We start from the raw sequence: 25,523 nt of genomic DNA, 5'->3' as shown, positions 1-25,523 counted from the left end.
TGCCTTCAAACAATATTCACTTCATATATTTATTCATGCAATATAACAAAACATTATTTGGAAAACTGTTTTTCCTAGATATGAATGCATAAAGCAGTCTAAAGTTAGCTTAATAATAAAGTGTGCACATGGATCTTTGTTACTTTTAACTCAGATGCAATGCAGGCAACTTAACTGACAAAGTCACTTATACATTTGTACCACATTACTTCTATAGCTATACAAAAACTCAAAAGTTTTCCATCAACAGATAATTCTTTACTGATGTAAACACTCTTTTTGGACAGTTACTGTTATCATATTACAGGGATATATAAATTTGTTTGTTTATTTGTGGTACACATGTACTAGATTAAAACACTAAATTTTAATTTGAAGACATCCTAAAACATTCATTAAACTACCTTTGAAATTAATTAACATTTTGTAAACTTTTTTTTTGAAATTGTCAAGCAAAATAACTGAACATACAATCGTGGATTATTCATACAACAGTAGGTGCTAGCCAGGTGGGTTGTTTTAATACAGCTGCTGTCAGAGTTATTATAAAATCTTCTGTTGATTGATTTGTTCTCACAGATTCTTGCCACACTCAGGGCAAAGGATGTCATCTCGTTCTGTGAGGAAACCACGCCCCACAAGTGAGATGGAGCATTTTTTGCAGTTGAAGCAATCATTATGCCATTGGCGCTCCTCAAAGGAGATGTACTTGGTTCCCCCAAGACCTGGAAATAAATTAATCCAAATGAAGGTAAATAGAGTGATCAGGTTAAAACTATAATATGCAGATATATTATGTGGAACAAAGACAAAATACGGTGGATGCTGAAGAAGAGTCATATCAGAGTCAAACCATTAACTCTGTTACTCTTTCCACAATGCTGCCAGAACTGTTGAGTTTGTCCAGCTTTTTCTGTGTTGGAGTGGTGTAGAACAGATCACGAAGAAAGCATTGGAGATACAGTAATTTGAAACTGCATTGATATTTAACAAAAATATACTTTAGAGTGGTTCGCTTTGCTTTCATAAATTTAGCCCCATGTTTCATGACTTATTCAAACTTAACAAAGCAATGCACAGCCTCCATATACTGCTCAAATCTGAACTTAATTTCAATCTGAATCCAATCTATTGTCAAGACTATCTATTTCCAACTATGCCAGACAATTTTCCTCACCCCAATTATCACTTAAACTCCCATCTGTATCTTTGTCATCTCCAGGCTCAATATTTTTCATGCGCTCTGAGCCAAATCTCAAAAGCAAACCTGAATACCTCAAATCTCCCCACAAAAAAAAACAAAATGAAGAACTGTAATTGCTTAGGATCTGAAACTAAAACTGAGATTGCTACAGAAACGCAGCAAATGTGAAAGCATCTGTGGAAAGAGAATGAAACAGTGTTCTGAAGAAGGGGACTCCAGTGTCAAAACATGAACTCATTTTTTCACACATGCTGCCAGTCCTTCTGAGTTTCTCCTGCAATTTCTGTTTTTGTTTAAAACCTGTCCATATCTGATTTTGATGGAGGTGATATGAGCAATGGGGGAATGGAAAAAGCCTTTATATCCCTGACAAGAAATGAAACAACTTTAAAAAAAGGACATTAAACACAAATAAGGGAAAATGCAGCTTCTGGCTAAACAATTAGATTAATTTACACTTCCCTCTCCTCTGCATGACTTGGTGGTAAATGTGTCAATGCACTGTTGAGCCAACCTGACATTTATCACTCTTCAGGTCTCGACATAACTTTCCTCCTTTAAAGGTCTCCTGAAAATTTACTTGCTCGTCACCATTTCATAATCTGAGCTAAAATTACTTCATGCAGCTCAATGTTCGTGATTTTTTTTCACTAAACTGCTCCTTGGGATAATTTGTTATGTTAAAAGTCACTTTAAATATACATTGTTGTTATTGCCTTTAATTGAACAGAAATTTGCCAGTTTCTAAAATTAGGTAGCCACTCAATTCCACTGAATTTCTCTCTCGGTAGTGAAGGTGAAAATTACTCCCCAGATAGTAGAAGAATCAGATTAAATCTAAACATTTTTCTGTACCAGATGTCAAGTTAACATATCTCAGTGGATAAGCAGTACAAAGATTCATTTGAAGAGTTGTTGATAATTTCCTCCTTCCACAATCACATCACAATGAAGAACTTACCAGTTATTGGATTGGCACAAGCAGCACATTTTTTGGCATAGAGATTACTGAAACAATCCAGGCAGTAGGCAAATTCATCTCGTGAGGTGAAACGTTGACCAGTCAATGGAATCTTGCATCCTGTGCAGAGAAAGCATTCTTTGTGCCAGGGTTGATCATGGTAAGTGACGCCTCCAGTTGTAATGGCCTGGTTTGCAAGGTGAATTATAGGCAAGTATAAGTTACTTCAACTTTACCAGGTATTGATTCATAACACTATAGCACACCTTTAGTGAAAATATTGAGCGCACAATGGAGAGAAGATATTTGTTTTGCTGATAAAAACATATTTTGTCAAGATTTATCATCTTGCACTTATGGGGACAATTTAAGAACACAAATTCAATGGAAAATCAACATTTATACCGCACAGATGCCAAGTGGACTCTGATTGGTAGAGGCATTGCCATGGAGAATTCATCCACTAATGCCAATTGATATTTATCTGCCAGGCTTTGTTTAAATTTTAAACAAGGCAGGTTGATTTTCATTCATCAGGGCATAGCCCTGAAAAGTGAACCAAGGAATGGAAGTTGAAACAAGGGCAGTGCATGTACATACTGAACAGCACAGCAGACTTGATGGGCTGAATGGCTTATGGTCTTACTTTCATTCTATCTGGAAAGAACAGGGCTCAATGCATTAATGTTTGTAGGTTTCAGTACACCCACAAGTGCTACACTTGTGACCCTGACTAACAATCCCAAATTGGCTGTTAGTGTAATTCTTCACATTCAGGATTGTCCAGCAACTGTTGTCCAGTTGTAGATTTATGTCTAAAGTTCAACACTATGTTATGAGTTGAGTAAGTATATATGGGTTTGGTCTGGTCAGTAACTGCTTGTTGGGAACAGCTAAAAGAATATGCTGTTTGATAAGATCCACCAGTCTTTGGGTTGCACAGTATACAAATCTGGTATCAAACTAGTACTGAAATTCATATACTACATTACTTATTAACTTGACGACAGCACCTGTTAGTGGCAAACACCACTTGCCTTGCTACTACACAAAAACAGCATGAAACAGTTAGCTTCATCTGTTGCTCAAGCATTTGAGGTACATTCCAGGGTAAATCTGAGATGGAATGAGTACTTTTCGGGACCAGGAGTGAACGCCTTTAGGACCTTTTGTGAGTTTACACAATATGTGACAAGAACTAACCTGATCTCAGTAGCCATTATCCAACAGTATGGATTTAATGCACCCTATTACAGCATTAGCTGGGACAGTAAACAAGTGACTCAGGCCTTATTTAGAAAGTTGCCAATAGACCAACTTTATAATTTGTGGAACTGTGTGAATCTCAACACATATAAAGACAAGTGAATGTAGGTTTAGTGGCACTGAGATAGTGAGGCTAATTGTCAGTTTTTTTCCATTTTTATGTTTCAACTTTGATGCAGGCCACCCATCTATAGATTGTCTGTGGAAAGAAAATCCAGGCTGAGTTTGTAACTGGTAATCAGACTGAATCAACAAATTCTTCACCCCACCAAGAGTAAACAAAAAACAAATCAGCTCCAGTAAACATTTAAATCTATTCCTTAAATCTACTGATCATTTCAGAATATAACCCACAGCTTGTCATTGATTAGATTACTTACTTACAGTATAGAAACAGGCCCTTCAGCCCAACAAGTCCACACCAACCCGCAGAAGCACAACCCACCCAGACCCATTCCCCTACATTTACTCCTTCACCTTACACTACGGGCAATTTAGCATGGCCAATTCACCTAACCTGAACATTTTTTTTTGGATTGTGGGAGGAAACCGGAGCACGCGGTGGAAACCCACACAGACACAGGGAGAATGTGCAAACTCCACACAGAGAGTCGCCTGAGGCGGGAATTGAACCCAGGTCTCTGATGCTGTGAAGTAGCAGTGCTAACCACTGTGCCACTGTGCCACCCATATGCCACCGTGCCGCCCATATTGTTATTGTTATGGCTTCATCTTATAATTTATATTCTGTAAATCTTTAACAAAAAAAATTCCTTTTTAAAAGTGGACAATACTCATACCTGAATATAAGTTTCTTAGCACTTCCTTTGATGGACTCTCACATATTGGGTGATAAAACAATAGAAGTTTACACCAATGTCAAGAGCGTGTTGCTAGAAAAACGTTGATTCTCCTGCTCCTCGGATGCTGCCTGACCTGCTGTGCTTTTCCAGCAACACATTCTCAACTCTGATCTCCAGCATCTGCAGACCTCACTTTCTCTTAATTGATTTTACACCAATGTGTTGACTTTAAATGATTTGTTTACCAGTATATCTGATACCCCAGAAGAAATATAACCCTCAACTTCCCCTTTAAGTCTTTTTATTTCACCTATTTTTATCAATGCATTCCTGCATTGTATTAAATTGATCACTTTTTCACTCATTCATCTAATCCATGATTACAATTTTCTGCTTCCTCTGCAACTGAGCATTTTTGGACCACCAATCAGATTAAACGTTCTCCTTAATTCATGAAGCTACTTCCCAGCTAAAACTTGACAGCTATAGCATAAGGTTACCTCAAATTTAGGCTGCATATCCTGTGCATAATGTTATCAAGCTTTGCATATTGTGGGCTTGTGCTGAGACCACGGGCACTTCAGGGAACCGGAAGCCAGGATTGGGGTTACCCTTGAATGGGTGAGAGTGACACTTCCAATTTCATTTGAATGCGACAAGGTGTCATAGAGTTATAGAGTCATAAATATGTACAGCATGGAAACAGACCCTTCGGTCCGACCTGTCCATGCCGACCAGATATTCCAACCCAATCTAGTCTCACCTGCCAGCACCCGGTCCATATCCCTTCAAACCCCTCCTATTCATAAACCCATCCAAATGCCTCATAAATGTTGCAATTGTACCAGCCTCCACCACTTCCTCTGGCAGCTCATTCCATACACATACCACCCACTGTGTGAAAAGTTGCCCCATAGGTCTCTTTTATATCTTTCCCCTCTCACCCTAAACCTATGCCCTCTAGTTCTGGACTCCCCGACCCCTATCCATGCCCCTCATAATTTTGTAAACCTCTAGAAGGTCACCCCTCAGCCTCCAACACTCCAGGGAAAACAGCCCCAGCCTGTTCAGCCTCTCCCTATAGCTCAAATCCTCCAACCCTGGCAACATCTTTGTAAGTCGTTTCTGAACCCTTTCAAGTTTCACAACATCTTTCCGAAAGGAAGAAGACCAGAATTGCACACAATATTCCAAAAGTGGCCTAACCAATGTCCTGTACAACCACAACATGACCTCCCAACTCCTGTACTCAATACTCTGACTAATGAAGGAAAGCATACCAAACGCCTTCTTCACTATCCTATCTATCTGTGACTCCACTTTCAAGGAACTATGAACCTGCAGTCCAAGGTCTCTTTGTTCAGCAACACTCCCTAGGATCTTACCATTGAGTGTATAAGTCCTGCTAAGATTTGCTTTCCCAAAATGCAGCACCTCACATTTATCTGTAATACAAAGGAACTTCATCTATTTATAGCCATTGGGGGAGGGATAATACGCAGTGTGATTTGCCACAATATATCTCCTCTCCATGAATGGCTTTGCGTGCTCAAGTGGCAAATGGAATTTAACCATGTAAGTGGATTAATTCATTTTGGTAGAAAGAACACAAAGAAAAGGTAAAATAAATAATACAATTCTAGAGGGGTTGCAGGAGCAGAGTTTTATATGTGAATAGACCACTGAAGGTGACAGAACTGGTTAGAAATATGTTTAGTAAAGCATATGCCAAATTGGACTGTATTAATAAGGGCATTGATTACAAAAGTTAAACTTAAATAAAACACATTAGTATTATGTATTGCTCTGGGCATCACATTTAGGACAGCATTATAGATGATGTAAAAATGATTTACGAGAATGGGATAAGGAACTCCAGTTAACTATATAATTTGAACCTATTTTCCTTGATGAAGAGAAGGTGGAGAGGGAACTTGACCGATGTAAGCAAACTCATGATGGCTCTGGATAGTGGTCAAAAATTGAAAATCTGGGTGGGTGGAGGACTGGCATATATTTTAAGAAAATTAACAAAAGAAGCAATGGCCACTGAAGAAAAGCATCTTCACACAGCAAATGACTGGGATCTGGAATGTATTCCTTGATAATACAGTGGAACTTCAATCAATGAGGGACTTGGATTTAACCAGAAAAGGAACACTACACAATACTATAGGAGAAGACATAGGAGTGGAATTAGTGAACTGCTTCTTTGTAGAACCAATGCAGAACATGATGGGCTAAATTGCCTCCTTTTAGCTGTGATCATTTGCTCATTCTATCATTCAGCCATAACTACACAAGAAAAGTGATGGAGACAGTAAAGTTGGGTATCAACGTCTTAAATGCAGATGATGTAACAAAAATATAACATGTAAATCAGTAAGGTATGGGGAGTTGGGGTGGAAGTTAGATTCCAGAGGTAATAGTGCAGGAATGGAAAGAGAAGTTAGCTTTGTAATTCATCTTTCTATGGTCAGAATAAGGCAAGGACAATCCTACTGAGCTTGACAATGGAGGAGGGGCATTGGAGAAGTGAGGCTGATTATACAAAAGGCTGCAAAGAAGTCAAGGAGGACAAGAAGGGGTAATGTTTAAGAGCAAGAAAGATTATATATTTGTGACCAAATCTGGTCAAGCTGCTGTGACAGGAATGGAAATTTGATGGAAGAATTTCTAATAGAGAGAAGGGCACTTTGGAAGATAACAATTTGCTTAGCAAAGAGAGATCAGAGAAAAAAATGTGACAAAGGTTTTGAAGGAGGGAGATCCTATGGAGAAGGAGAAACCATGCTTAATTTATAGCTATCATAGTGACCAAGAAGCTAAGGAGTAGCCAACAGTTTAGTGGCAATAGGGTCAAGGAAACACAAAGTGGGGTATATTTCCATTTTTCCATTCATAGATGTAGGTGTCACCAGCCAAACCAGCATTTTAACCCTTCCCTAATTGTCCAGAGATTAGTTAAATGTGAACCACATTGCTGTAGATCTGAAGTCACATGTAGGCCAGACCAGGTAAGGACGGCAATTTCCTTCCCTAAAGGACATTAATGAACCAGATGGGTTTTTCTGGCCAACAGCAATGGTTTCATGGTCAGCAATTACTCCTAAGTCCAGATATGTTTTGAATTGAAATATTACAATCTGTCATGGCAGGATTTGAACTTGGATTCCTGCAACATTATCAGGGTGTCTGCATTAATGTGGTAGTGTTAATGCCACTGGGTCATCATCACCCATCAGCTCATCTATAGAAAATGTGAACCCTTAGAGCCAGTAGGGTGAAGACAAGAACTAAACAAAGAAAAATGTAGTTCATGTCTGATTAGGAGGGAACCTTAGGGGAATATTAGTCCTTGGCAAAGAGAGAGGAAACAAATGTTCAAGGTAACTCAATAGATATGATCCCAGGTTTGGTGACAGGGAGGTGCATGGGCTTCTCAAACTTTTTGGAGGTGAGAACCAGAAAGACACAAGTAAGTAGTATAAATACATGTTTGGTATCTATTGCATTGCTTTTGTTTTAATTTCCAAAAATTTGTTTTAATCTCCTAACGTTGCATGCGAACAAGCATCTGCTATCTTATCTAAGGAACAATTATTCACTAGTGAAATCAAATATTGAATGCATTTAGATTATTTACAGTGTGGAAACAGGCTCTTCGGCCCAACAAGTCCACACCAACCCACCGAAGCGCATCCACCTAGACCCATTCCCCTACACCTAACACTACGGGTAATTTAGCATGGCCAATTCACCTAACCTGTACATTTTTTGGACCATGGAAGGAAACCGGAGCACCCGGAGGAAACCTACGCAAACTCCACACAGAGAGTCGCCTGAGGCGGGAATTGAACCCGGGTCTCTGGCGCTGTGAGGTAGCAGTGCTAACCACTGTGCCACCATGCTGCCCAGGATCCTTCATAATCTGTTTAATGAACTCTACACTCAATTTACTTTCTCATTGTTTACATACAAGTTTCAAGTAGGAATTGCTATAACCAACAGTTAGGAATGGAACTTGCAGAAGATTTTTTTTCTTTGCCACTGGTTCAGTGTTACTGATGTTAGTTCTGGTCTCCGTAGTGCTTTCCACTGGATTTAATTAGCTTAGCAGGAGGAAACCTGAACTTTCTTGATTTGACTGGCCTAATGCCATACCATACAATTGGCTTATATTCATTGAAAGTGTTACCGCCCACTGACCTTGTAGTAAGTGTCTCACCTTCTTGCACTGCACACAATGCATGGCAAACTGCTTTTCATAACAAGGCACACAGTAGTTCTCATTGTCCTTTGGGATGAAACTTTTTGTGCCTATTGGTTGTTGGCAGCGATGACAAATGAAACAAGTCTCATGCCAGCTGTTACCCTTGTACTCCATCTTGCGAGTGCCTGTATTTTAGCAAGAGATGCAAAGAACAGTTAAAATCCAGATGCGACTTCTTCTACTCCCTTCAGAAAGTAAAGAATATGCAATAGTTTTCCTGTAACAGCCTGTGGAGCGTGCTGTACAAGGTATTATTATTAGATCTTGTCAGCTGAAGCTGAAATGAGCTAATGACCTGTAAGACAATAACATTAAATGTTTACTAAATTACATTTTCTCAGAATTAAAGTGTCAGCTAAAGACGCTAAGCCATGAAAATAATTTTCCTCCTCCCATCTGTTTAGAAGTTAGCAAAGTTTACTTCACAAAGATTGACTCTATTGGTACAAATTTAATGAAGTTATTCTACCACCTCAGCTTATTATTGCTACTTTACTGACAATCACAAAGAAAGAACACTGAAGCAAAACACTGTCCATCAATGTATTTCTGAAATTACTCTCTGAGTAGGCAACTTCTTCTGAAAGTATGAAATTTGGAGCACAGCTTTTCTTGATTGTGTCTGTATGAGCGTTGTATGTGTATGTTTGTGAGAGATGTAGTGGTTGGTTCTTTAGTTATTTAAGAAATAACATCTCTATGTTTATGGCATTAATAATTCCTCTTAAACACAGAACTGTTCTTTTTTAAAAGAGAAACCTCAGTCCCATGAAAATTTCATTTCAGCAATAGGTCTAAAGTTTCATATGACTGCAATCCTTTCTATGATAATTCATCACAGCATAACATTCATTTTTGACAGTTAGAGCCAGGCAGAATAATCATCAACTTTGTATGCTAATTGGATATAATTTGCAGGATGTAGTGGATGCACCATCTGGTCATCATCTATTGGAGCGGTTGCAGTTGCATATAACAGTCATATCAAATGAATAGTTTAATTAAGATCTGTTATGTAAATGACACTTTGCTGTAGCAGCCCAGTTAATGCCAATTTAAGGAAGATCGCCAAATTTTGGATTTGATGATAGTTCTGTGATTCAACTTAGCAATATTTGGTTTAGCAGTAACAGAACAAAATTGCCATGTACTCATCATAACAATGGCCGAATTAATCAACACTATCGAGTAATTGATGTCAGATAATCATAAATACTGATAAGCTGGAGAATAAATGAAAATATTTTCTTGAAGAAATAAATAATTTATATTTACATGGAGCTTTCCTGAAATCATAATCCAGAGATGACTTTTTTGACATGTAGGCAATATTGTAATGTGTGAGAATGAGCAGTCATTTTGTGTACGTGTCTCACAGACACCAATGTGATGATGTATTTCTCATCATAGTTCAAAGTTAAACATCGATCAGGACAAAAGGAAAACAGTCCTCCTTCACTTTGAATTTTTTTTTACATTCAGGAGAGAGGTTATAAATTTAGCATCTATATGTGGTAGTACTATTGACAGTGCAAATCTTAAATTATGTTTTGGTCTCTGAAATGGGGGCTCTTGAACCTGTAATCTTCTGATTCAGAGACAACAGATACTGGCACTGAGTGAAGGGGGTACTGTAAACAGAATTGTCTTGATGGTACACAAATATTGACTGCAATTTGTGACTACAGCAGTAAACCAATAAGCCATGTAGTCCCTATGAAAGCATAATATACAGCTTATTAATAATTGAATTCTTACAGTATTGCTGCAGGCATTTTTTGTTACTCCTGCTATCCTGCTGGCAACAGTGCCAATAAAGTTAAAGACTATTTTCTCATGAAAGTTCTTCAACCAAATATTTAATTCAACCATTCACAGAGAAGAAAAAACTTAGTTGATTTCAGTTGCCACTCTTTAATATTGGAAGCTTTGAGGTCTATTTTGTGACAAAACTGCCACTGGATGCAGACCTGTCAGTTTAATTCTGACACAGATCATTTCATTTAGCAACATTGTTTCCAATTCTTAAATTCATAGACCTCATAAATTGAGCTCAAACTGTTTGCTGGCATCTAACCTTACCAGAGAATTTGAGATCAGTGTGTGGCCACCTAAATTAAGTAATGCATGTTGGTGCAAGTGCCATTATGGAAATACCATCAGTAGCCATCTGCTCTGTGTGGCTGAAAAATGCATTGCTATCAAAATGGCTCACACCAATCTTCACTTTATCTCACTCAGCATGCCAGTCTCCAGCATGAAGGAGCCAGAAAATGCTAGTGATCATAAAATCTCAGGACAACCTCTGGGTGTTCCGGTTTCCTCCCACAGTCCAAAGATGTGCAGGTTAGGTGAGTTGGCCATGCTAAATTGCTATAGTGTTCAGGGAGGTGTAGGTTAGGTGCATTAGTTAGAGGTAAAAGTTGAGTCATCGGGAATGGATCTGGGTTACTCTTTGGACGGTCAATGTGAACTTGTTTCCACACTCTAGAGATTCTAAGTATTTCTAAGTAAAGCTCTCTAATGGGTGTGAAAAGCCATATTAAGAAGCTTTGCAGGTATTTGGGGCCATTTTATATATATATATAAAACAATCTACAGATTTTTTTAAAAGTTTGATTTACTCAGTGCTTCAGTTTAAAAAAAAAGATAATTATGGGGATTTGAATATTTTACTTTCAGCTCCATTGTCTTCAAACTAAGGGTATCCATTTTTCTGGTTTGTGAGTTTGATTTAAATCTTTTTAGGTACAATAAAAGGTTATATTTAAAAGAAATAATAATTTTATGGGAAATGGACGTTAGTAATTGCCTTTAGTAATGAGTGGTCATTTCAGAAGAGTGGTTAAGAGTAAAATACATTGCTTTGGATCTGCAGTCACTTATTAGCCAGAATAGGTAAGGGAAGCAAAGTTGCTTCACTAAAAAATGGGATTTTATAATAATTGATGATGCTTTCTTGGTCATCATTACTGTGCTTTTAATTGCAAAATTTTAAAAAGTTCTTCTTTAATTGAATTTAAATTCACCTGCTGTTGCGTGGAGACTTGAAACCATGCTCCCCAGGACATTAGTTTGGGTCTCTAGATTGCCACTACACTATCATTTCCCCATATTCTGGCATGTTGTATTAGTCATAGAAGAATACCTTATTGTGGTAATAATAAGGGTAGGTGATGGCCTACCAGTGTTGTCACTGTACCGTTAATCCAAAGACCCAGATAATGCTTTGGGAACCCAAGTTCAAATCCTGCCATGGTGGAATTTGAATTCAGTCAAAATCTGGAATTAAGAGTCTGATGATGACCATGAAAACCATTGTTGGAAAAGCTCATCTGTTTCATTAATGTCCTTTAGTGAAGGAAACTACCATCCTTACCTGGTCTGGACTCCAGATCCACAACAATGTGGTTGACTCTTAACTACTGTTTGGGATGGACAATAAACGCTGCCTATTCAGCGTCACCCTCATCCTGCGAATGAGTTTTAAATAAGTTGGAATGGAACTTGGGATGTGGCTCTAAATGTGAGGGACATCTCAAAATCTAAGACTATTTCAGCTCTCTTGAAAGCAGTTATTATATTCATCATTTTCAACAAGTACTATCAGTTGGCATATTTTGTGGTTGCCGTCATTAGCCCAGAATGGGAATTATACTGGTAAATGTGGATTATAATGCTAGACTCCAAAACGATCAGCTGTCAAACATAGACAAAAACAAAAAATAATTGCAAACACCCAGCAATACGTAAAACATTCCTGGAGAGAACAAATCAATTAGCATTTCAATTATGGATCCTTTGTGAAAACTGATCCACTCTGTCAACAGATTCTGATTGATTATCTAAATATTGGAAGTGTTTCAAACTTCCAAAGGCTGATTTCCATTTTTGACAATAATGTAACACTTGTGGTATTGTGCTGGCTGTTTTTTCAATAACCTACCTACTGTTGCTCTCCATCTCCTATTGCCTGTTTTCCATTATAACTGCAAGTTAATATTGGAACTTCAGCAAACTGCAGCCTTGCTCCAACAGAAGATTGTTTTCAGATTTTACCCTTACCCACTGGGTGTGAACCCTGCAGCAAGAGAGTCTGTCAGAAGGAGAGGAGTGAAAAAAACTATTTGGATCTGTTTTCTTCTGCATGCAGAAAATGGAAGCAACACTGATGGTGACCTAAGTATTAATCTATAGCCCAAACCTCTCAACTCAAGATTGGGGTTCTTCAATGCATTAACGACAAAAGAAAATGAAAGAACATTTTGACCATCCCGATGGTATTGATTGAGGAATCAATCTACAAATAGAAAATAAATTTACATCAATTCAGATAGACATTGAGTTGAAATAGATAAACTTTGCTCTGACCTGGAATGATTGTCTTCTTGCAGCTCTGACACTTGGAGGAATACTCATTTGAGTAACAGTCTGTACAGAGCAATTGGTCATCCTTGGCAGCGAAAGGTTTATCTGCCAGTGACCGTTTGCACTGAAAGCAATGAAAGCAGGCTTCATGCCAGTGGCGATCCTTATAGGACAAGTCCTGTTGGAATCAAATTATAAAATAAAAATGCAAAGCTGCAGCATCTCAAATTGTAGATTAAATGTCACACAGTTTACATTAGAGTTAATGTTCTTTGCCTCTGTGAGGGTAGGGAGATGTCTTGATGTGTCCTGTAGATAACACAGATGTTTTTGGTTTACATTTTTCTTTGACAATTAAAAGCATGAGCTGTACAAAAATGATCTTGCACATATGCACAGGAAGTGGCTGCACTAATAACTTAAAAATGTAGAAGTACAGTAACTCCCATGGAGATTTATCTTTATGGAAAATGTCAGCAGAAGCTAGCAAATTATTTTAGAAAGCATGCTTTACTATAATGAAAAGTGAAATTGGCAAGTTTTATTTTCTTTCAAACTAGTCCCTTACATTGAAACCTTTTACACTTATAGCATAAAGTCATATGTGCATTACGTACTACATGTGGTTCAGTTTACATATTATAGAGATGGAATGATGGATAGTGAGTATTAGAAAATGGTTTATAGATGGCCCTCAAGAGTTTTTTTTTGTGAATTTATTTGCTGCCACCTCATTGAGTGGATACTGTCTGGCAATAAGTGTGTGGGCATATGAAAAAAGACAACTGATCGAACAAACCTCTCCTGTCCTCCATGGTCCAGCCTATACACACCATTATCCCTATTTCACCCCACACATCACCTCTCCCCTCCATAGCCATCCAGAAGAAGCAGAAAAGCAAATAAATAAAACATCCACACAAAATCGAGGTGATATTATTCTCTGAACCCCAAAAGCAATCACTAGTGAGTAAGCGCTCTTATTTCACCTATTTTTATAATTAAGTCTCCACGTATAGGAACCTGTCCAGTTCCATTTTGAATTCTTGCTGGAAATCACACTCACATCATGCCTTGGTAACTTAATCCAGAAATTGATGACTCAGTGTGAATAGAACCTGCTGGCATTGAAACTAGCTCTATCATTAATGACTATATTGCACAAACAGAGCCAAATATGACTTTTTTGTGTCAAACATTTTGGCATAAAAAGGAAGACTTGAATTGTTATTGTGATGGCTTAAAGACAAATGATAAAACTCAGAGTTAGTCAATGGAAATTAACAATGGCATCATATCTCTATTGTGAAATATGATTTTCTCTTATGCAAAATTATTCAGGAAATACTTCAGAAGTAGCTCATATTTTGGTGTGTTTTCTGGAAATATATAAATCAATCTTTAAAATGTAGGTTTTTTGGCTTTCCCACAGGTTTTATAGTCAGTTCAAAGCTATAGTACACTATTTCCCTCGAATTGAAAATTCAGTGGCAGTTTATGATATTCAAGTTAATATGCTAGCAAAATTCTTCAGGAACTACTTCAGAAATAGCTCATATTTTGAAAATGGTATGACGTTGTTTTGTGAAGACTCAGCAGATGAAAAGGTGTAATAAGAAGAAATAGCCCTAGTGTCTGAGCACGATCAAAAGTTGTGGTACTGAATTCTGTCTAATTTCTTGTTATTTAATTGATCTTTACCTGAATGGCAGTGTGAGTGGTACAATTACCTTCCTAGACCAGTGTTGATAAAATTTTGTTCACTGTCGAATCATCTACCTGCTAACCATGAGAATGAGTGATCATCAATTGAGTACCGAGCTGACTTTCACTGTGACATAGTCTCTGGTAATATAACTTTCCCTGACTCGGTGTTCAACTTCAAATAAGATGGATAACTACTTGGCTGACAAAGAGAGGGCAAATGTTATATGATGAAAAATGAGTTGTGATCTTAAAAATGAAGTAAGAGAAATATAATTTGAGGTGAAAATAGGAAAAGAAATAAAAGTTGTACAGAAGAAATTGGCTACTGCATAAATTTTGACCAAAACCTCCTTGTGTATCTTTCTTTGTTATTTAGTAACTTACTTTATTAGAGGAAATGGTGAATGAACTAAAAATGTTGCATAACTCTCTGCATTTTGATAAAATGCAAAGAATATTTAAACTATCAGATCAATATTTGCTTTATTGTGTAGACTTGTTTAACAATTGAAAATATATAAAACAACCATATTCTGACAATATAATGTACCAAAGCAAAGTACCTAAGTCAACATCTCAGGACAAAAATATTCATAAAGCTATATTAATAACTTAGTACATTACATACCCTATACTGAGGCCTACAAAGCAAGGAAGCTTAGGATCAATATTTGATATGAACTGAGTTAATTGCACTTGTAAGAGTGTTCAAAGATGATTCTGCAGTGGATCGTTGTAATCAAGAACTTTTATTGAACTTTATACAATATTTATAAAGGTAAGTAGGAGACAACATTCTGACAACTCTGCTGCTCAGGACCTAGCTCCATCTGCTCTCACCTCAGCAGGCATTATCGATGACATATGCTATCCATTAGAATAATAGAAGATAAACATTAACATACATTTCCCCCAAAGTCTTTTGTTCAATCCATTTGAATCATTATCAATTATCTGTTAGCATTTCTCTTAATATTTAACCATTAACAATGCAATCTTTCCACCTTCCACCTTCAAGGTTTCTGTCTCAGTCCGCCTTGAGGAGGATAGGATTTTGGTAATTGAATTTCTGCACATCCTTGGAATTATCTTGAGAATGTAATCTGACACAACAACTGATATCTGGGCTGTGTCAGTCACAACTACGTAAATCAGCAGTGAAGAGAAGTCAATGAAGGCTGGACTCAGGAGACAAACCACCAGCAACTGGAAGAATCAAAGACAGGAAATGGGGAGGGGAGATGGCTTTAGATCAAACCTACTTCTTTTCCTCTCTCTGGAAGCAAAACTTCAGCCCTGCCTTTGTGAAAAGGAGCACCTCCAGCTCCTACACTCTCCTCCATAGGAATAATCATGAAGAAATAACTGAACATCACCTCGAGGGATAAAGAAGAAGGATAGCCAGAGAGGGAAAGACCTGTTGGTGACCCAGCCTATAATTCTGGGGAGGGTATGGACACATCAGTTACTGTACATAATGGAGTTTTTTTTATCTCCAGGAGCTTGAGACTGCTCTCGAGGATGTTCACTGTGGAACCAAAATAGGCATTTCTCCTTGCCAAGGCAATGGCAACGCCATTAGTCTTGATCAACTGGAAGAGACACAGACAATACTGGAGCCTTAGGAATGATCAGTCAGTTGGTAGGTGGTGTGGGGATGATTCCACGCACACTTTAACCTGAGCTGAACTTAAAGGACCATATAGCGCCTGAATGCCAGGATACAAAATCACCATGATCATTATGTGAATCATTACAATAATGTGGTTCATCTGGAGCTATCAACAAGATCTAAAGAAGGGAGAAAACACTAAACAAGACATTTGCAATACCCTGATTGCAGATTGAAGCAGAAGCAGTGAGAACAGAGGACATCGGTGTGTAGCACATCTGTGGCATCTCCAGTGCAGGCTAGTTTGAAAACAAAGAACTCCAGTACAATTGGACTAAAGGGTTTTAGTAGGTTATTCAAAGAACTTGATCAATTTATTGGGGCAATGGGACATCTACTCAGCACATGGAGATGCTGTTACAGACTGATTTGTTGACTTGCATGGAGATTGGATAATAACAGAGGATTTAATGTTGGTCACATCCCTGTTAATCTTAACTTCATCAGAGAATTGGAACTGGCTTGATTATTATCATTCTCTTTTATTATTGAAAGCTTGCTTTTCCAGGAGAGCCTTCTGCAAGTTTAAACTGGGTTCACGGGAGAGTCAAAGACCAGAGGGCAGAGTCTCAGAATTAAAGGGTGCCAAATTTTGATCTGAGATGAGGAGGAATTTCTTCTCACAGATTGTTGTGAATCTTTGTGCGCATTGTAGGGGCAGAGTCTTTGTGTATATTTAAGACTGAGATAGGAAAATTTTTGATCAGAGGGAGAATCAGGGGTTATGTGGAAAGGCCAGGAAAGTGGACATGAGAAATGTCAGATCAGCTGTGTACTGATTGTAGAACATAGCAGATACAAGGGGCTGAATGGCCAACTCCTGTTCCTTTTGTTATCTCCCTTCCCTTTCTCAAACATTGCCTTTGTAGATTTAAGTTCATCAGTTGCTGTTTGACACAGAACATTGTCCGCTGCTAATGATTCACATTGAACTTTGAGATTTCAATATTTCAGTTAAAAAGAGTCATTTTCTATGTTTACAGCAACACTGGCTTCTGTCAATTTCTCCAGAGCATTGGCTATCCCTGGATATGGCATGCAGAATCTTTCTGTAATATTTTCCTTTTCAGCAGTGAGTTCCTGTTTTTTTTTACTAATCACAGCCTTGCTTCTTCCTGTTCTTGAAGCAGTTGTCTTTAGTTGCTTTCTGTTACCTCATTGTGCAACTGAAATTTCATCAGTAGCTCACTTTTACTGCAGCATGGGACTTGAAGGTCTTTGTTTTCTTTCATTGACTTATCAAATAGCTGGTGAAAATACGTGACTTCCCTCAAAAGCATTCCTTTTCAATTCCTTAGGATTCCTTTTGCAGATCATATTCTACTGTATCTCCTCAAAATCCTAGCTGAAGCCAAAAATATTGAATTTTCCAATAGGAGCTCCTCATGCCTTGGTTGTGAAATCATACTTTCCAAAAACGCCTTCCTGGTGATAGAAAGTACATCCAGTTGTAGTACTGCTTTGATAAATAAATGGGAATGGTAGCTTCAGTGGAACTGCAATGAGAAATACACCTCTGCATTTACACTGTCCTCAAGGGCAATAGGAAGATAAGAGAACTCTGCTTTCATGACACTGGACTGCATTCATTCCCATTTGCCCTTTCCCCACAAATGTATGTCTAAGAAATTGTCTTGCATTGGCCACTATCGTGCCTGTAATGTCTCCTGAAGAGTGAATGAGTGAATGAAAAGAGTAAGCATTTGTGGTCAAAGGAATGGAATATCATCAAAAAAAAACTGGCTCACAACATAGTGAAGGAACTGCTACTTCTGATCACGGGTGTTTCAGAGCCAGATAATCTCCTTCACTTAATAACGAAAAGTGATGAGTGACTTACAAAGTGTTGGTGATTTCTATCCCAGTCATCTGCCCTAGCACATGATTTGGAACAGATCCAAGACCTTGAAACTAATTGTTATGCAGTTGAAGGAGCTCAAGTCTGAAGCATGATGAAGAAACTAAAATTAGATACTGCAGTTGTGAGTTCCAAATAAAATCAATGACCTCTCCATTAGCTGTGATGTTAATGAAGTAGATTTCACAGACATACCAGATGAATTCTAAGTTGTAGAGGTCACCTTGCAACTCTCCAACCTCCCCATGGAAGGATACATTTTTGGTCCTCACCACGCATTAGTCCTTGCTCAGCGAACAAGTCGCACTGTTCAGTTGAGCGTTGCAATGGTGAGCTGGTGTTGTGAAATGAGCTGTCTTGCGTTGCTGAAATATCTCTGTATTAATGGCTGGACAAACCTCCTGCTGATGGGGTTCTTTCTGGTCATTGGCATGTGGAGCTGAAGCAATGGCAGCAATAGCATGCTCATTCTTTCCATGCTTTATTAGTGGACTTTCAGTGTGTGCTTTTGTCCTCATCTCCATTACCACCTTTGGGTCACCATTATCAGCATTCACTTGCTAATAACTATAATTGTCCACCTAGGAAATTGCGTGTCACTGGTCACAACCTTGGAGTAGCTTCATCATCACAAATCACGAACACATCAAATTTTTAAATCCAGTATGCTTGTTAAAAGAGGACTGCTATAGCCAGACAAATGATTGTAAATTCAGTGTCAATCTGGAGAGAAAGGCCACAGCTGAGGACGATCCAGGAAGCTTCAAAGCAATGGACTTATAAGATGAGAAATCCATTACAAACTGAACCGTAATCTCTAGGAAGTTATTTCAAACTATGAACATGATAGGAGAAAAGGCAACAATCTCAGTGAGAAACATGCCTTCCCTTCCCAGACTGCACAAGAACAGGGGTTAAAGCCATTTCAACCCTGTTGTGTTTGTGCTATTTTATGCTAATAAGCTGAAGTACCCATGTGTACCAGCTCTGTATATCTTTCAACTAATTTTTTAACTCATCACTTCTCATTGCTAATCTGCTGCGGGTATGGTATATTGCATAATTATTTCCTCTCATGTTTAGTAACTGATAAACTCAGGCTTTTGTTTACTCAAAAAAACCTAGTTAAATTGGCTCCATTTAAAACATACGTTCATTGGATGTGGGATAAACAAATCCTTTATAAATTAGGCAACTAAGGGGGGAGGGTGAGTTAAGAACTGGACTCAGTATAACCCTTCTCAGCCAGGGTGTGGCAGTGGGAGTATTCTGCTTCTAACAGTAATAAATTGGGGAATCACAACTAGAGTCTGGTCACAATGGTAGCAGTCACAACAGTTAGGTAAATGATGCTTTGATGTGCTTGTGGATTTTTTGTCAAGTGGTAGCTTTCCAGGTGACTTTTTGTAGCCTGGGCTGAGAGCTTCTAGGTAAAAACAATAACTGCAGATGCTGAAAACCAAATACTGGATTAGTGGTGCTGGAAGAGCACAGCAGTTCAGGCAGCATCCAACGAGCATTCCAGCCAGTCTTCCAGTGCCTCCCACAAACAGTCTTGCTGATCAGTCTTGGAGCTTTGTCTCTGGTCATGGCATTGATGAACTCTGAGAATATCTTACCACTTTTGTTTCAGGCCTTGCCCAAGGTTTCCTGCTTTGCTACTTTGAATGTTAACAACACCAATGAGGTCAACCAAGGAATCAGTGCTACCTGCTACTACCATGTTTAGAGCTGGCTGTAGAATGGATCTTTGCCACAAAGAGTCTTCATTAATCTATATTCAATATTTATTAGGAATGTAAGTAAGACCTTTCTGAGGACCCTGCTGCTCTGGTCTAGTCTCCATCTGTTTCGATTTTAGCAACCATCATTAGTGATTTATGCTATCCTCCAGCATAACAGAACTTAACCATTATCGTCTAGCACTCAGTTGACACAACAAAGGACTGGAAATGTCCTTAAATAGTTAAAGGGAAGGAAGCAGGATATTTCTGCTTGTCATCGTTATTTAGGAAGCATGAGTTGAAAGTTGTGTCTGTGCATGTATTATGGCCATTATCAGGCTTGGTGACATTGGCTTTCCAAGATTAGATAGAAAGAATATGTGCTGAGGCAAGACACTGGAGAGTTGTGATGTGGTACAGAATTACATTCAACTAGAAAGCACTTTCAGAAGAATGAAATGTGGGAATAAAACCTTTCAGAAATTCTTCTAACACAAAAATAGTAAGTGTTGGAGAAATTCAACATATCTGGCAGCAACTGTGGAGAAAAATAAACAGAGCTAACGTTTCGAATCGACTGATTCTTCATCAGTTTTGATATGTTTTTGTATATATTGCCATGATACAAGAAATATCTCCATATCTCCACTCAACCTTACTTGGGCAGACATCGTCAAGATTTGGTCATGCTACACACTCCATGTTTTCTCATTGCAGTTTTAATTCGAAGTAGATGGTGCTGTTCAACATCACATCTTTCTGAATTTTTAAGGAGCCAATTGGTTTGCATTCATGGAAACATACTCAATAGAGACGTCTCGGACTGTGTCTTCAGAATCCTTAAGGGGGAGAGTGTGCAGCCAGAAGTCGTGGTGCACTTTGGCACCAACGACATAGGTAGGAAGAGGGGTGGGGAGGTCATTCAGGAGCTCAGGGAGTTAGGCTGGAAGCTAAAAGCTAGGACGGACAGAGTCGTCATCTCTGGGTTGTTGCCGGTGCCAGGTGACAGTGAGGCAAGGAATAGGGAGAGAGTGCAGTTGAACACTTGGCTACAAGGATGGTGTAGGAGGGAGGGCTTCAGATATTTGGACAATTGGACTGCATTCTGGGGAAGGGGGACCTGTACAAGCAGGACAGGTTGCACCTGAACCAGAGGGCACCAATATCCTGGGAGGTAGGTTTGCTAGCACTCTTCGGGGGGGGGTTTAAACTAATTTGGCAGGGGGATGGGATCCAGACTTGTAGTCCAGCAAGTAGGTTAGCTGTGTGTCAGGATGTCCAAGAATGTAGGGAGGCTGTGGAGAGGAAGCACGGACAGGGAATACTTACAGACAGAGATGGGCTCAAGTGTGTATACTTCAACGCAAGGAGTATCAGAAATAAGGTGGGTGAACTTAAGGCGTGGATCGGTACTTGGGACTACAATGTTGTGGCCATCACGGAAATGTGGACAGAAGAGAGACAGGAATGGTTGTTGGAGGTTCCTGGTAGAAAGATGTTTCAGTAAGATTAAGGAGGGTGGTAAAAAAGGAGGGGGGCTGGCGTTGCTAATTAGAAATGGTATAACAGCTGCAGAAAGGCAGTTCGAGGGGGATCAGCCTTTGGAGGTAGTATGGGCTGAAGTCAGAAATAGGAAAGGAGCAGTCACCTTGTTGGGTGTTTACTATAGGCCCCCCAATAGCAGCAGAGATGTGGAGAAACAGATTGGGAAACAGATTTTGGAAAGGTGCAGAAGCCACAGGGAAACAGGTTTTGGAAAGGTGCAGAAGCCACAGGGTAGTAGTCATGGGCGATTTCAACTTCCCAAATATTGATTAGAAGCTCTTTAGATCAAGTAGATTGGACGGGGCGGTGTTTGCGCAGTGTGTCCAGGAAGCTTTTCTAATTCAGTATGTAGATTGTCTGACCAGAGGGGAGGCCATATTGGATTTGGTATTTGGTAACGAACCAGGACAAGTTATGGGCTTGTTAGTGGGTGAGCATTTTGGTGATGGTGACCACAATTCTGTGACTTTCATCTTGGTTATGGAGAGATGGAGAGAGATAGGTGCGTGCAACAGGGCAGGTTTTACAATTAGGGGAAGGGTAAATACGATGCTGCAAGACAGGATCTGAGGAGCATAAATTGGGAGCATAGGCTGTCAGGGAAGGATGTCGTTGAAATGTGGAATTTTTTCAAGGAACAGATACGACGTGTCAGGCAGGAAAGAGATGGTCGTGTGAGGGAACCTTGGTTGACGAGGGAGGTTGACTGTCTTGTAAGGAGGAAGAAGGAGGCTTGCATAAGGTTGAGGAAACAAGGTTCACACAGGGCATTGGAGGGATATAGGATAGCCGGGAGGGAGCTGAAGAAAGGGATTAGGAGAGCTAAGAGAGGGCATGAAAAACCTTTAGCGGGTAGGATCAAGGATAACACCAAGGCCTTTTATGCGTATGTGAGAAACATGAGAATGACGAGAACGAGAGTAGGTCCGATCAAGGACAGTAGTGGGAGACTGTGTATTGAGTCGGAAGAGATAGGAGAGGTCTTGAATGAGTACTTTTCTTCAGTATTTACAAATGAGAGTGACTGTATTGTTGAAGAGGAGAGTATGAAATGGACTGATAAGCTAGAGGAGATACTTGTTAGGAAGGAAGATGTGTTGGGCATTTTGAAAAACTTGAGGATAGACAAATCCCCCGGGCCTGACGGGATATATCCTAGGATTATGTGGGAAGCAAGAGAGGAAATTGCAGAACCGTTGGCAATGATCTTTTCGTCTTCACTGTCAATGGGGGTGGTGCCAGGGGACTGGAGAGTGGCGAATGTTGTGCCCCTGTTCAAAAAAGGGAATAGGGATAACCCCGGGAATTACAGGCCAGTTAGTCTTACTTCGGTGGTAGGCAGAGTAATGGAAAGGGTACTGAAGGATGGGATTTATGAGTATCTGGAAAGACACTGCTTGATTAGGGACAGCCAGCACGGATTTATGAGGGGTAGGTCTTGCCTTACAAGTCTTATTGAATTCTTTGAGGAGGTGACCAAGCATGTGGATGAGGGTAGAGCAGTGGATGTAGTGTACATGGATTTTAGTAAGGCATTTGATAAGGTTCCTCATGGTAGGCTTATGCGGAAAGTAAGGAGGCATGGGATAGTGGGAAGTTTGGTCAGTTGGATAGAGAACTGGCTAACCGATTGAAGTCAGAGAGTGGTGGTAGATGGTAAATATTCAGCCTGGAGCCCAGTTACAAGTGGAGTTCCGCAGGGATCAGTTCTGGGTCCTCTGCTGTTTGTAATTTTTATTAATGACTTGGAAGAGGGAGTCGAAGGATGGGTCAGTAAATTTGCAGATGATACAAAGATTGGTGGAGTTGTGGATAGTGAGGAGGGCTGTTGTCAGCTGCAAAGGGACTTAGATATGATGCAGAGCTGGGCTGAGGAATGGCAGATGGAGTTCAACCCTGTCAAGTGTGAGGTTGTCCATTTTGGGAGAACAAATAAGAATGCAGAATACAGGGTTAACGGTAGGGTTCTTAGTAAGGTGGAGGAGCAGAGGGATCTTGGGGTCTATGTTCATAGATCTTTGAAAGTTGTAACTCAGGTGGATAGAGCTTGTAAGAAGGCCTATGGTGTATTAGCGTTCATTAGCAGAGGGATTGAATTCAAGAGTCGTGAGGTGATGCTGCAGCTGTATAGGACCTTGGTAAGGCCACATTTGAAGTACTGTGTGCAGTTCTGGTCACCTCATTTTAGGAAAGATGTGGAAGCTTTGGAGAGGGTGCAGAGGAGATTTACCAGGATGTTGCCTGGAATGGAGAATAGGTCGTACGAGGATAGGTTGAGAGTGCTAGGCCTTTTCTCATTGGAACGGCGAAGGATGAGGGGTGACTTGATAGAGGTTTATAAGATGATCAGGGGAATAGATAGAGTAGACACTCAGAGACTTTTTTCCCGGGTACAACAGAGTGTTACAAGGGGACATAAATTTAAGGTGAAGGGTGGAAGGTATGGGGGGATGTCAGGGGTAGGTTCTTTACCCAGAGAGTGGTGGGGGCATGGAATGCGCTGCCTGTGGGAGTGGCAGAGTCAGAATCATTGGTGACCTTTAAGCGGCAATTGGATAGGTACATGGATAGGTGCTTAAGCTAGGACAAATGTTCGGCACAACATCGTGGGCCGAAGGGCCTGTTCTGTGCTGTATTGTTCTATGTTCTATGTTCTAAACTGTTGATAAATGAGTCTTGCTGCAGTTACTCTGATAAACTTTGAAGCTTCTCTGAAGTGTGTCACATGCCTGGTGTGGTTTCCCTCAGCAGTCAGGATGGATTGTTTATGACAATATGTCAAAGAATTGTATTTACTGAAAGGTTTATGATGGTTGATGGACTGATACCAAAATAATCTTAACAACAAATGTTGCAAGGGACTGTTATTTAATAATCATGAGTGTAAAGGCCATGATTTGCACCTAATCTCACAAAAAATGACCTGCTTCAGTGTGGTTATAATTAATACAATGCATTAAAATGATCTACATTTCAACATGCAAAGTAACTAGTAAAATGGTGCACAATAAAATGATTATATTATGAAAACTATGAAAGCTGCTTTGCATGCAGCAAACATGAACTGCTTTGGACTCAAATATTTGCTGCACATTTGAACTCCAAATCAATCAGGAATGCCTTTTTGTATATAACAGATGATTCTCTTCAGTAAAAGAAGCTAAAAATTAGAGAAAGTGATTTTGGTTTTATAATAGCATCTGAGTTTTAAACATGAGCTAAGTAACTCACTCCTGAAAGAGGCGAGTGATGGAATACTTCTACTTGCCTGAATGAGTTCAGTTCCAACAACATTTAAAAAGCTTGACACCGTCAAGGCCAAAGCAACCTGTTTGATTTCATCCTATTCATCACATTATTGTGTGTCCCCTCCACTACTAATCAAAGTGGCATCTGTGTATTCATCCGAACTCCTTTGGTGGTACATATCAAATCCATGACCTCTACCACTTAGAGAGAAAAAGCTAGAAGACACCTTGGAACACAACTACCTGCACGATTCCCTCCAAACCACATACCATCCTGACTTGGAAATATATTAGTTTTCCTTCACTGTCACTACTTCAAAATTCTGAAAGTCCCTTCCTAACACCACTATGTGTGTACCTACTTCCCAAGGACTGCAGCAGTTCAAAGAAAGTAGGTTGTTACCAGTTTGTCAAGGGCAGCTAGGGATGCAACAAATATTTGCCTTGCCAGTGATTGGTACAATGTAGAAACAATAAAACAAAATGTGTATACGTTATCATGTGACACACATAAGTTATTATGCAACTTATAATGTGCACATGTCTTTGCAAACATGGATAGGTCTTTACAGTACATATACAGACCAGCCTACACCATGAGCCAAGAACAAGGAAATTCTAGGTTTGTGAAGAGAGAAACAAAAAAAATGTCTATTTATCAATTCAAGAAAATTCAGGGACTTGATTGTGGAAATTGGTTCAAGAAAGACCATTTTACACTTTACTAAGATGTTTCTAAGCCAATATAGTACCTACGAGTGAGTTTGCCATATTTATCACAGCTAAGCCAATGGTGACAATGGGAATAACTCTCCTTTGCTTGCATTTAAACAGACTCAATATCACATTACCGTTAATGGGATGTTACTGGACCGAGTAAGATCTGCTTCCCTT

The 25,523-nt window shown here is 39.4% G+C and overlaps 1 protein-coding gene across 3 annotated transcripts in view; it reads right to left on the bottom strand.

Moving 5' to 3' along the window:
• Nucleotides 1-25,523, bottom strand: part of LOC140481418 (four and a half LIM domains protein 2) — a 45,674-nt gene continuing 20,151 nt past the window's right edge. For all 3 annotated transcript variants that reach the window (XM_072577574.1, XM_072577575.1, XM_072577573.1), the window contains exons 3-6: nucleotides 12,879-13,053; nucleotides 8,463-8,632; nucleotides 2,166-2,352; nucleotides 1-725 (exon numbers count right to left, since the gene is read on the bottom strand). In XM_072577574.1, the coding sequence (XP_072433675.1) occupies nucleotides 574-725; nucleotides 2,166-2,352; nucleotides 8,463-8,632; nucleotides 12,879-13,053 (684 nt within the window). In that variant the 3' untranslated portion in view covers nucleotides 1-573. The remainder of the gene's footprint in view (nucleotides 726-2,165; nucleotides 2,353-8,462; nucleotides 8,633-12,878; nucleotides 13,054-25,523) is intronic.

The sequence above is a fragment of the Chiloscyllium punctatum genome, chromosome 9, assembly GCF_047496795.1.
Source record: "Chiloscyllium punctatum isolate Juve2018m chromosome 9, sChiPun1.3, whole genome shotgun sequence".
NCBI lineage: Eukaryota > Metazoa > Chordata > Chondrichthyes > Orectolobiformes > Hemiscylliidae > Chiloscyllium > Chiloscyllium punctatum.
Note: the sequence above shows the minus strand (reverse complement) of the source record. Positions and strands in the feature narration are given on the sequence as shown.